This window comes from Nelusetta ayraudi, unplaced genomic scaffold (assembly GCF_046127955.1).
Source record: "Nelusetta ayraudi isolate G7.1 ecotype Tasmania unplaced genomic scaffold, CSIRO-AGI_Nayr_v1 ptg000042l, whole genome shotgun sequence".
NCBI lineage: Eukaryota > Metazoa > Chordata > Actinopteri > Tetraodontiformes > Monacanthidae > Nelusetta > Nelusetta ayraudi.
In genome coordinates, this window is record NW_027466092.1 from 7,648,371 (window position 1) to 7,662,108 (window position 13,738).

Consider the following 13,738-nt stretch of genomic DNA (forward strand, 5'->3'; position numbering starts at 1 on the left):
TACAGATGTTTTTGATCCATTCAGGTCATGCAGAGTGTTGCTGTTGCACTCGTGAGTCTCCACGCACTAAAAAGGCTCAACCCCAATTCAACATTTAGTGGACCCTGTTAAATTTTACTACCTGCACCCGCTCTTGTCAATATGGCTTCCACAAAAACAGCCAAGTGGAGAAAAAAAGAATAGGAAACAAAAACAAGCAGACCTGCATTACAATCATACAAATATATTAGTTTGTTTTATTCAATTATATCCAATAATACGTCTCCCTTGACTTTGTGTTATTATAGAAATAAATACAGGTCATATTGCAAATGCAGAGACAAGAGTTCTGGATACTAGATTGTTGAAGACGGGCGGGGATCGGGGGCTTAAAGGGGTTCAAGAGTAAATATTGGGGTAAAGACTGTTGCTTGGAAAGTGTCCAGTAAATGATTGGCGCATGCATGCTTGTAAGTCCCGCCCATTTGTGATCCTCTTCCTTGACCCAGGAGAGTCAAACTGCAAGTCCCACACTTCTTTATTGTCCACTGGTTTCTCCAAGTGATCCATGGATTTGGATGGTGCTGTCGTTGTGTTCATCCACTCCGACCAAGATTTGCATGACTACATTTATATAGAGATTCTTATAGATATACTTTTTTTTTTGCCATTTGTGTACAAAAATAGTGTTATTGTGGCTTTGTTAGCTGGAAGACTGAAGCACTCTTTTTGCATTTGGAAGACGAGAGAGAGCGGGATTATGGTGAGTTCCATAAAATCTTTTCTGGAAGACTTTGTCACAATAACTCGAATCGTCCATGCAGTACAAAGGAGAGCCAAAACAAAACTAATAACAATAATGATAATTAAAAGTAAAACAAAACAAAACAAACTTTCAGGAACCACAGAATCTCTCTCACACACAGGTGGACAATGCGTAAGTGTGTGCATATTGTTTAAGGAGAGACTGTGCATGAGCAGTCCAAATGCTGCCAGGTGCCGAATCAAAATCCCATTTTGAGATCAAAGGTCGATGTTGGTCAGTCAGTCAGTCAGTCATTGATTGACAGGTGGAGTGCTGGAGCATCGTGGGAGACAGGCTGTCGGAGGATTGAGAACCTGTAGGTTCGTGCCATATTAAACCCAGCGGTTCACACCATGTGATGGGTGGATATAGGCGTGGATATGCATTTGAAGAGTTAAAAAAAAAAAAAAAAACCCACACACACACAAAGACAAATCAACAACATGGACCAACGGACCAACTATGATTCACCACGACCGATTCCATACATAGTTTCAATACGATTCACACTATATCTAGGAAATATAACAATTTTCTTCTTCAATTTATAGAGATGTAACAGGATCATCAATTTTGCAGTGGCAACAAAAAAAATCACCTGACATTGTGGCATATTTCAAAATGAAAAATGTTGAGGGCATCAAGAGTTTCTTCATTTTCAGCCTTAGTAAAGCAGAGCAGAGGGCAGAGAGAACTACATCATACTTTGCATTTGATCAAGCAGTAGCAAAGCTGAAGTGCCGAAGGATAACCGGGAGAAGTTTCTGAAACTCCTGATGCTCAAGAAAGTTTTTAATCTGCCGTGCAAAAGCCTTTTGGTTTCTGCGTGTCGGGTCATGAGAAGGAGGAAAGGTGAGGGACAGACAAATAAAAACAAGACGCAAATGCTGACAGACTAGAACTAACACAAATCTACCACACTTTCTTTCCACATAAAGCAACATTCACAGTTCAGTCATTTTTTAATCAATGCTGGCTGCACCTTTTTCAGTCTTAAATGGATACATTGTCATATAAATATGTTTTTAGATGTTATTACTGAGGTATTATTGTACCTTTTGATTTTGATATTGTTACATCCCTATAAATTAACCAACCCCAGAAATGAAAAGGAAAAAAAAAAAAACACACACACACAGAGGGATAAGTGAAGACACTTGAGTACAGTTTACGACATGGAGCGACCACTGAAACGCTGCCGGTGCGTGAAGCATAAAGAGGTGAAGTCCCTCCGTGATGCCTTCGCAAAGGTCACCCCACTGCTGCCACACGCTGCACAGTGCTCGCTGGCTCTGTGCAGTGCAGATGTGGCCAGGACTGTCGGGTTTGCTTTAACAAGGAAACAGATGGAAATATTGTGTCACAACACATCGAGGTTTGATTCATAAAAACAACAAACAAAACAGTCATTGTGAGGAGGCCGGAACGGAGGGGGAAAAAACAGCAAAGACAAAGGAGTGAAAAAAATCAGCAGTCACTCTTTTGTCACGTGAGCCTTCCTCTCTCTCTCTCTCTCTCTCTCTCTCTCTCGCCCTCTCTCTCTTTTTGTGTTTTCTGCTGCATTGCAGATGTGCTGAAGGGACTCCACCTCAAACTAATGCACACACACACACACACACGCACGCACACACACACTCACACACACACACACTCTAGAACAAGCAACCCAGCTCAGGAAAAGGGACAAAATCTGTTAAGAAAATAAACGTGCAGATAACCAACGCAGTTGGCTTCTAAATCAGTATTAATCCCCTTTTATTTATTCACTTTGCGCCCTCCATGATAATGTGGCACCTTGTTAATGGAGTTTATTGCTTTCTGCCCAAGGACTCATGCTCATCGATTTGGCCTCCAATTCATACTCCATTTTCCTCACCCGCTTTCTCTCTGCCAATACTTTCCAGCCCTCTCTCTCCGCTCGGATACACATAATGGACAGGCGAGGATTCTCCGTCACACTTACACCACCATGACACACTCACTTGGGCGCTGCGTGGCGAGCTCGAGACACGCTAGCAAGTGCGGTCTCCGGGTTAAAGCAACGGTGGAGCTGCAAAAAGGACCCGAGGAGGGGAAGTGAAGAGAGCTAGATCCACAACGGCTCCCCTCACCACCTGGGATGACCCTCTCTGCAGTCATAATTCGCCTGGTAAGCAGGGAGGACCCCTGACTCCAAAGGAAAAAAAAGGAAGGGAATCCCTGGGGAGGAAGGTGTGTGTGCTAGTGTGTCTGTATGTGTGTGCAGGTCTCATATCTACGTCGTTTAACCCTCCGTATCCTTGCACATCTTACCCCCATTCGCCAGCGGAAAATCAGTGGCAAACCCCTGTAAAGACAGAATATCTAACATTTAAAGCTAAATCCAGGGGTACTTATCAGCTATGAATTCAGCCGCGGGCGGCTTCCACTGATCAAACACGGCCGCAAAGATAAATGGCAATATTTGCATCGCGTGATTCGCAAGGAGCTGTTCAAAGTGAGGCCCCAAGGCCACGGAGCCGACGAGGCCAGAATGCAGAAGCAGATTCGGGGCTTAACAAAGGAAGAACAGAGGCGGCGAGGGGAGGCGATGAGTGCCGCAAAAAACACGCAGGTTAATGAGGAGACACGCACGCAACACACTTAATCATGCAAGAGTCAACATGCAATAAATGGTTCGGTAGTGCAAACTGGAATCAACAAAACTACAAAACAGGAAGCACGATATCACACCTGTTCTTTTATTTACCTGCCTACCCAATGAACATTTTTTTTTTCCGTCTTCATCTCAGTACAATGTGCTTTAGCGTGCTTTAATAACAGCATAGCAGCACGACAAAACAATACCACAACTGCCCTAATGTGCGTAAATAATGGGAAGGAGGCAGAGGCAACTGGCCTATTAAAGCAACTGAAACGGCGCTTCAAGGAACAGTCTAGATTCAAAAGCAACGCCAACAGCATCCTCTGGAACGGACCAATGGAAAGATGGCACTACATGTACCCATCCTTCACTAGGCGTCAGCGTTGACCGATGATGAGTCACTGCTACTAATATGTCTACTTGATACAATCTAGGCTATCGCTGCATGGAAGTCACTTGGCTGTGAGTGTGAGTGTGCGGCAGGGAATTGAGGTGATTGTGGCCCTACAGATACAGCAACTGAACACAAGTCAAGTCCTCCCTTCTAAAAAGTCACGTGTGCCGTTGCGGTGCAAGTCTTTAGCGCGTTAACACAAAAACTGCACTGCAGCTAATGACCTGTACCGTCGGCCTACGTGCGCTTCTCGTCACGTGCACCTCACTCGCAGAGGAAATTTGGGGCGACGGTACGAGCAGCCAAGTTGCCGATGGTGCAGCAAAGTTTCAAATCCGGTGCGTGGATGCGTTTCGGTTCAGTAGAACAAACCGTAGGAGTCGGTTGAAAAGGTGACGGACAGACACAGGAAAGGCTACTGGACAACAGCCAATACATTACTATGGCACTTTGTTTTTTTTGCACGTCACATTTTTCTATTGTTCTATTGATATTTCATAAATGCCGAGTGCAATTGCTCAATAGTCTTGAACTAGCACAATTTTAATATCATTAAATCCCAATGCATTTGGAAACGGAATTGTTGCATGTCACGGCAGGTGGAGAACTTGCTCTGCTTCTGTCCTCCGATCTCACGTGACTGCAGCCGTAACAGTGAGCCGACTCATCCTTCCCACCACGTGCGTGCGTACGATTGCTTTGTTGCCCATGCCTGTACTCTATCTAAACCCCAACAAGCACACGTTACGCCATTTATATAGTTCACAATAACAACTCGACCTAAGTATTAGCCCTTTGCTCTCCGCTACAGCTGATTCGAAAACATCTAACGCGACTCGAGTATAAGAAAAATATTGCGACCTTAATTTCCAAGCCCTTAACATTTTGTCGTAAAAATCTGTTTTCTGACCCTAAGCTCACCCAACATCGTCTTTGACACTCTTAATTATGTTCCTGTGTGAGCAAGGTTTGTTTAATTAAATATTTTCATAATTGCTTTGTGAGCAGTGCTCGAACACTGTGTTCTGGATTTAGCGACCCATAGGGGTTGGCTGGCCAGAAACCTGAGGGGTCTATTTAACAGTTTAATTAAGGTCTTTAGAGTTTAAATGAGGTTTTAAGAGTAACTTGTGATGAATAAATCAAAAGGTAATGGAGCTTAATCCATACCAGTCCCTCCTGTCGTTTATTTTGCTCCTCCTACTTTTTTTCAGTGTCAGACCGCCCCTTCCCATCGCTTTCATCTGCTGAAGCAAACTGTTGAGCGGTCATCGCCCGACGCTGATGACTACGCTGGGAACCGGTTCCCCAAAGTTGTTATTCTTGTGCACAGAGAGTTGTGGACAGAACGAGGAAGTGTTTGTAAAATATGTGCATGTAAACAAGGGATGTCTCTCCAAAATGATCATAATTTTCCTTTTAAATCCCATTTGGTTTTCCCCACCGGGACAAATTACTTCCAATGCAAAATACCTCTTTTTTTCTCCTCCTTTTCAGTCATGTGTCTACCTCCTCAGCACACAGGGATACCCATCCTCAAAGTTTACATGAGCATTAGGCCATACTGAGCTTGAGAAATGAGAAATGGTAGCCATTTACTGTGTGTTGACTGAAAGGACGAGCTGAAAAAAATCATACAGTGTCTCCTATAACGTCACACTTCACACCGTCAGATCGATTTCAACAATGTCAAGTCTTGTCAAAATAAACAGTCTTTTTTCACGGCTTCTATGACCGATCAGTTACGTTTTAGTTGTGACAAATACAAGAAGAGGATGCTGCTAACTGACCCGGAAGAAGACACAAAAGAAAACAGGTGATTTCCAGATGTTGCTAAACGATCCACTTTTGCAGCAGTAGCAGCATTTTTCTTTATCAGAAGCTTGTTCTGTTTTACCACTAACCAGCTTTGGTAAGAGTTTAGTTGACCACTGGGGTGCATAGATAATATCACTAGGCGAACCAAAAGGAAGCCTCAAGCTGTCTGGCCTAAACCAGCAGCAACATATCTGACTGGTCCACTTGGACTGAGGACTGAGGATTTGTTAAATCAACTTCCAAGTGTTTGCTGCCTTTCACACGTTTCCTAAGGGCTCTTAACCAGATGGGCGTTTCATCTGGAGTGCAGCGAAACGCCTCATAATTGAGAAGCTTTGGAGTGAAGTGATGGAAGGAAAAACAAAACCATCATCTTTGCTTTAACCTTAATCACCATTAACCTTGATTTTCAATATCCACATGCGACTATGGTTGCTTCATTTTGCTCCTTACCATGTCACAGGTGAGCAATTACTGAGGATGATATATTTTTTTAAGGGATTATTCCCTAATAATCAAAGTCTTGCTAGATATGAACATATTGTGTTACAAAGACCTGCTACGATATGCAAAGCAAAATATATATTTTTAAATGTATTTCTTTAGCATAATCATAAACTGATATCACAGTGTAAATGCAAAATATAAATCACAGAGCTATTTCTGTAGTTTCAGACAGTAATACCGCACTGAGTGATGGAGGGTCCTCACATATTGCGGCGGGGCCTCAGGGGTTTGTGCGACGCTTGGCCGGCCACAGTGAAACACGCTTCTGCAGTGCAATCACAAGCTCCATCGGTACCCCATCGCACTGATGACATCCTCGTCATCGCACAGGATCGGCACGCACACACATACACACACTTTGCCACCTCATCCATGTGTACATCTTGCGAGTGTTTGTGTTGACGAGAAACCTTTTTGTATTAAGTGTTAAGCTTTGAGATGATTTTCTGCGGTCGTTGCTCCTGGATATCGGGAGGGGCTAAGCTATGTGCCCAAAGTACACCCACCTCTGTGCGCGTGTAAATGTCAGCTTATTAATAAGTGTGTGTGTGTGTACGTGTGCGTGGGCGTAGTTACCGTGCGTGACGAGGGAGCTCTGGGCCCCCTCGTTTAAGGGTTGAAAGATTCTGATCCGCTCTGGACTCCATTAAGAGCGAACTTGTGAGCGAGTGCACCCAAGTGTGTGGTTGTGGTGGTGGTTGTGTGTGTGTTTTTGTGTGTGGTGGTGGTGGTGGGGGTGTTACCTGTGCCACCGAGTGGAAAATTGAGTCTATGTCACAAACTAATCAAATCGCAGCAAAGATGAACAGGGGAGGAAGCTAACGCGCATGCACACATGCACACACACATACACACACGCACGCTCACACGCACACACAGTGAGTAGCGCGGCCGTCTCCAAAAAGCTGCTGACGCACGCAGACAAGTGAGCAGATGTCTGCAGAATAAAACACGGCCACTTCCTCGCGCGAGCACGCAGTTAAGAGAGACGCTAACGTTAGCATGAAACCCTGCAGTGGGAAATTGAAAATAGAAATAAAAAAAACCCTTCTGTGATGGACAGGGTCACATTTGATCAATGCGGTGGAAGACCAAGAAGACTTTGATATTTTGCTGACTGGTCTCTGAGGCGGGGAAACCCCTTCCAGGAGGTTTTAAAACCACTGTGGCTACATGTCGTGTGATGCTAGGTGTTCACCGCTTCATGGACTTATTGCTATTACATCCCAGGCTTTGATCATTAGAGAAGTCATTCAATTAAAAGAAAAAAAAAAAAGCAAGAAATAAACCAGTAGAGAGAGGGCTGGTGTGGGTGAGGAACAGTGAAGTTCTGTGAAGGGCTTCCCTTTGGACCTTCTCTCCTACGTCACACCAATGCATTGTGGTAAGTTCTGGTGGGGAGGAGGTGTTCAGGCGTCCGCTGGTGCCCCCGTGTCCTCCGCTCCCCTCCCCTCGTCCCTCCCCCCTACCCATGTCTCCAAGTGCTAGGAGGAGGAGGTTTTGGTTTTGGACTGAGCGTCTTTCTTGCCATTCTGGAGCACGGGTGAGTCGCTGGAGGTCTTGGGCGTTTTCCTGGGCGGGCTCTGCTCGGCCACGTCGTGCAGGGAGGGCTCTCTGTACATGGCCACTGGGGGGAGAAAGAAGGTTGCAAATGGGCAGGTTGCAAATTCCAAAAAAAAACAATGGTTGAGACATCATAACTGATGTCAGGTGACAGATTATAGCGGATCAAATCCACAATCGCGACAAAATAAAAGCACTGTGGCACAATATCATTCTGCCTCGGAATGCATCAGGAATTTTGAAACTGAGACTCTGCAAATTCCCCATGAATATATATGATTGCTTGAGGTGGTCTTTTCTTTTTCAGCAAACAGATTTGAGCAGAATTGGGCAGAACAGGAAAAGGAAAACGTGTGCGCTGCAAACATCACGGTGATAAATATTTACCAGTACCAGCTGTTTCCATCCTAAAGGTCGCCGTGCAAGAAGCACATCCAGCGTGTTACAGATTGTTTTCCATGAAAACAAGACTGGCAGCAACTAAAGGTATGTTCCCGGCAACAAGGACACACAATTCTTCCAAGACCAAAGTCCCTCTGGGGGTGGAAGGACATTGATTTCCGATGGAAAACACCATCATTTATAAACACTTGCAAATAAATGAGCTCTGGTCTGATAATTTGGTATTAGCTGGTTTCGTTTCTGGTCTGCGACCCGTTTCCATCTTTTGACAGGGCGTTAGTCAACCATGCACTTCCCCCAAGGCTGCCAAATTTGCCTCCCACTTCCTGAAACCACGTGCTGTTCATCAGACTTGTCCTACCTTCGATGAGTTTGGGCAGGAAGTGCGCGGCCCCTTTCGTCTTTTTGACCCGGTTCCCCTTCATGACCTGTCCGTCTCGGTTGATCCCGATGTACCAGGCCCGGCCCGACTGGGTCTGTCTGTACAGGATGGACGAGTAGGTGACGTAGTAGTTCTCGAACACACACTCCTTGAACTTACACTCCGGCGTGAAGTGCTCCTGGAAGACACACACACACACACACACACACACACACACACACACACACGCATGCATCAGGTCAGGGGAGAAGAATAACAAATTTGAAGTGTCTGTCATTTTTTATCTCTTCTATTATTTATATATTTATTCAGCAATCGCAGGGGGCTCAGCTGGGAATGGGAGGAAATGGGGCCCACATTTCATTGTGACAGGGTTACAGGAGCATCTGTGGCTGCATCAACACTTTGCGCGCAAACACACGCACACACAGACACGCGCGCGCAACCGCACAAATAAATATGGGCAACGCTTGCCAAGAGGACAGAGTGGTTCCGGAGCCAGGATGCCATAACTCAGCTTATTCGGTTCACCAGTAACAAACAACGATCAACCAGGTCCTTCACCCCCTCTACCTGGATGAACGACCCCCATTGTTGGCCTTCAGTCCTGCCTCACTGGCGCGCGCACGCGCACGCGCACGCGCACACGCACACGCACACACACACACACACATATGCTCCGAGTTAGAAGATATGTCAACCCGGGGACACCCTCCCACCCCCTCTCCCTCTCCTTCCTTTCCCTTCGCTCTTGATACACATATTCCCCCTCTATCTCCCATCCTGTTCCTCCTCCTCCTCCTCTTCCTCCTCCTCTTCATCCCGCCATCCTCCCGTCATTTGGTAACCTTGTTGAGGAACGAACCAATTTGCAGGATTGATTTGGAGCCTTGATGTGACGGGTAAGCAGAAAAGGCCTGAATAAGGAGTTTACCCTCCCCCACCCCCCCCACCCCACCCACACCTCTCCCGCAACCGGGCTTGTCCGCCGCGGCGGGCTCTGCGGGCCTTAACCCCTGCCTGTATCCATCGCAGCACACATAAACAAGCTAATTACATTGACTGTATTGCCCATTCTTTAATTACACATCCATTCACTCAGTCGGCCATTCATTTCCTCACTCGCCCATTAACTCGTCCCTAATGGCGCTGAGTCTGGGTCCTCTTGGCAAAGGTGTTATCAGATCGCTATCATTAGGCCTGTTTTGTAGCGAGCGCAGTGTGCAGCGTCGCATCCTCTCCACGGTGTGTGTGTGTGTGTGTGCGTGTGTGTGTGTGTGTGTGTGTGCAGGCTAACTCAACTGGAAAGATGCCAGCAATGGAGAGCCTGATGGGTAGCGTGACACAGACACACATGCTTTCCTTCTTTAACGGACCCATGTTGCACTCATCATTATTTTTCAACCTAAGCAGCCGTGCTTGTGTTATTATGAAAAAAAAAAAGAAGAAAACAACAACAATCTGAAATGTTTAAAATGGGAGAGAAATAGGTGGCCATGAGGCAAAAGGGTGGAATGAACAACTTGGTGCGGCTGTCACTAATGTAGGAGAGGTGTTCGTAAGTTATGAGTGCCCAACAAGACGTCAAAAAGGGCCGACTAGTACTGAGGCATCTCTCAATACATTTTTTTTTCTGAAATATGAAAAAAGCAAACATTTTTCAAGCAATTTGCCTAATATAGGCTTTCGTCCAGTCATTTTGTGACATCAAAAGAAGGCTGCAGCAGGACAATGGGGAGTCATTTTGATCATCATCCTGAGAGGAAACAAACAAGGACAGATTGATGATAAGATAAGTTAGTATGCGGTCATTTTTTTTTTTTTTTTTGTTCAAGTAAAAGGTCGCTGGCTTCATTGAAGCAAAGACAACATTCCTTTGTAATTTTGTTCACTCTACAAATCAAAGATGTAATTTTATAGTTTCATAGTTTTATAATACCAAACCTTTGCTTTTTACTTTGTACCTATTAAGGTGTAATGAATAATAATATCAAATATATTAAATCTTTGAATGAAATTCTATGATTTGTTTTATGAATTTTGAACAATATCTGCTTCAATTCTTCATTCTCACTGCACAGACCTCCAAATGTTTAAAACTTCAAAGGAGATTTTTTTTCATCTGTTTTGTATGAATAACGACATATAACACATCCTTGCACAGCATATAGACTGCTAACTGCATAGTTTGCAATATCTGAGAGTTATGATTGCACATGTCATGTCCATTTTACTTTTCTGCATTTTACTGGTCCAGAAACTGCAAGGGGATTAAAAAATAAACTGCGCAAAATGGTTTTCAATTAAATCTGTCCTCTTTTTCTTCTTAGGCTGGACAAAAGCCAACCGGCGCTTTGTCGCAATCACACACTTGGGGTGCCTTCAGGAATGTCACTTTATAGGATAACACACTATTAAGCAGTCATTTATGGAGACACATTACTCACGCTGCAGACACACGGGGGACAGATGAACATCTGTCCACGCGCAGTCTATTCCGATCAGACCACGGGCCTGTATCCTCTATCAGAGGCAGACACTTCCTCACACCACTTCAGCTAAATCATCCAACAAGACACAGAAGACAAGCCTCCAATTAATTACCAGAGAGTCACCTGATTCCAATAACCCTAAGCTGAAAGGCAAACCAGATTTTATCACCAGTGCTGCAGTTCTCCTTGCGTTCAGCAGGGGCTGCTGTAAACACGCAACCATGGGCTCTGAGTCTCAGCAGCGGCCAGCGCCGTTTTCTGGGCCTGCAGTACGATCATAAAAACATTCTGGTCCACACGACATTCTCTATGCATTCCATTCAAACATCCCAGAAATTAAATTTGATTTTGAATTGCAAACCCCTACATCCTAAATCCAAGAACAGGAATAATAAAACATTTTGTGTCTTTTTGAATTTAAATATTCAGTTTACTTGCAATAAATAAATAAATAACTTGGAAAACTTCTATTTTAACTTAATTCCACTGCCAGGAGAACCATGACAAATACATGCAACAGTCTGGTGCAAAAAGTGCGAGCAGTGTCAAACTGTCAAATCTCATATTATAAAAGACAATAGATGTATTCAGAGATCACTGAGTTGAGCAAATATGCTTTAAAAATTTCACAGAACACGCTGTTAAAATGGCCAGTTAAGATTATTTTAGAGGATATCAGATTTTGTTTATTTGTGCATCCATAGCTGTGGGCATGTGTGTGTGTGTGTGTGTGTGTGTGTGTGTGTGTGTGTGTGTGTGTGTGTGAGTGTGCGTGCGTGCGTGCGTGTGCGTGCACGCCTGTGTACAAGCACTCAGGCGTGCCTGCTGTTGTGACAGAGAGACATGACAGATCCCTCGAACATCAGTGGGAGGCCACCCGGTGCCAGATGACACGCACGCTGGCATGCACACACAGACACACACACACACACACACACACGTACACATACACGTACACACACACACAGACAAGTACACAACATCAGCAGTGACGGATGGAGCCCTTGCCTTCGTCATCTCTCACTCCCACCGGCAGAAGAGAGGGATGGAGGGATGGAGGGGTGGAGGGAGGCAGTGGCAGTAGACGGGGGAGCAGATGAGACAGCGGGGAAGGATGATATGAGGGGCGACATGAGAAATGAGACACAGAGAAAGTACAACAGGATTATTCTCTGTGGGAGGGGGCGGGCGCAGACACATGCTACTCTCATCTCCATCCACTGACACTCAGCTGCGCTCGCAGGCCAGCGGCTGCCATTAACCGCCGAGCCTCCCCTGCTCTCCACTGGCCGATTGATTATAAGACCTCTGTGAAAAGTCAATAGGCATTAGTCCAGAAAAAAAAAATAGAAAAAAAGCTGGATTAAGCTTTGATTGGACACTGTGACACGCTGACGCAACCGAGCGAGACAAACTTAAAAGGACTTATGAAGCGAGTTCGGGCAGGAACAGGTTAAGTCAAGACTAAGTCGGAGACGAAGGTTAAGTCGGAGACGCTCATCAAGCAACCTACAGGACGGACGGACACGTTACGTAAATCAAAATGTGTATTCTTTTTCAAAAGTGGGAGAATGAGAGGATTCTGCAGCCATAACCAATCAGTGAGAAGGACAATTTGGATGGTTAACTTCAAAATCAGCATAAATTATGACAGTATCATCACCACAAGTATCCAGCTGAAAATCATCAGTCAAATGTCTGAGCAGGTCAGTCAACATTGAGGACCAACATGTCATGAAAGATCCCACTGTTATTGGTTTTCATTGAATGCTTTTTATCTATCATGAAGCTCTTGCCCCATGCCATGAAAACTATTATGAAACACTGTGCTCTTAATGCATAATACTGTGGCAAGACGCAGAGGGCCCAGGCGGGCTTTGAACCCCAGACTCCCTGGTAATAGTCATGCATGCTTAACCATATCCCTTTGGCCAAGTAGACAGGGCGCATGATCAATTGGAGGCATAGTGACAGGACCGCCACTGTCACAATACAATGGACCTTCAATGAAAGTGTTAAACAATGTTTAGTGAACGCATGAACTGCTAAATGGAATGATTACATTTACAGAGAAAGACAAATTTTAGCGTGTTTGGTGCCGATATTCTACCCCAAAACATGCATAATTAATAGAATCACATCATGAACCACATTTAGCCAAAAATGTTAGTAATGCAGAAATAAAGCAGCAAATGAAGATGCAAATGACTGGGAATGGCATGCTCATGTCTAGACTAGTTTTACAACTTTTCAAAGAAACATTGGACAAATAAAGTCAGAAATGATTGACTAAATTTGCATAGAACATTTGAAGCCACAGATTTTTGTTTATTGAATAAATTGCATCATTCTCCCACAAGTGGTTGGTTTTTTGTCCCCTTCTGTGCAAGTGTGTGCAAGAGCAAGTGTAATATGCTTTTAAGTATAGGACTTGATTTGTGTGCAAAGGTTCAATAGCGTGCACTTTGTTTTCGAGTTCAGCTCAGCTCAGCTTCAACTTCTGTGCCTGGCCATGTCCTCAGCTTACCACCCACGCTCATCACTCGCTTCCTGTTTTTCCTTTTAGAGATAAAAGACAGTGTCGTGGGGGACGGAGGGGTATAAAGGGAGGAGAATAAAGGGAGACTTGTAAAAATATATTGGTTTGATCGTCAATTGAGAACTGTCTTCTTTCATCCTAAAAGCACTCGCTTGTTTTCTGTTTCTCTAAGGGCCCCAAGTAGAGATTTGGGTGTGATGCAACTATAGTCCAGGGACTCATATCATAACTCCA

The 13,738-nt window shown here is 44.7% G+C and overlaps 2 protein-coding genes across 2 annotated transcripts in view; both read right to left on the reverse strand.

The window, feature by feature from the left end:
• The window catches only part of LOC142893456 (cornifelin homolog A-like), a 197,833-nt gene that overhangs the window by 56,063 nt on the left and 128,032 nt on the right, over positions 1–13,738 (reverse strand). The gene's annotated exons all lie outside the window — the stretch shown is intronic.
• The window catches only part of fgf11a (fibroblast growth factor 11a), a 79,186-nt gene continuing 65,655 nt past the window's right edge, over positions 208–13,738 (reverse strand). Inside the window, exons 4-5 of the mRNA XM_076034031.1 lie at positions 8,453–8,651; positions 208–7,753 (exon numbers count right to left, since the gene is read on the reverse strand). Coding sequence (XP_075890146.1) covers positions 7,611–7,753; positions 8,453–8,651 — 342 coding nt within the window. The 3' untranslated portion in view covers positions 208–7,610. The remainder of the gene's footprint in view (positions 7,754–8,452; positions 8,652–13,738) is intronic.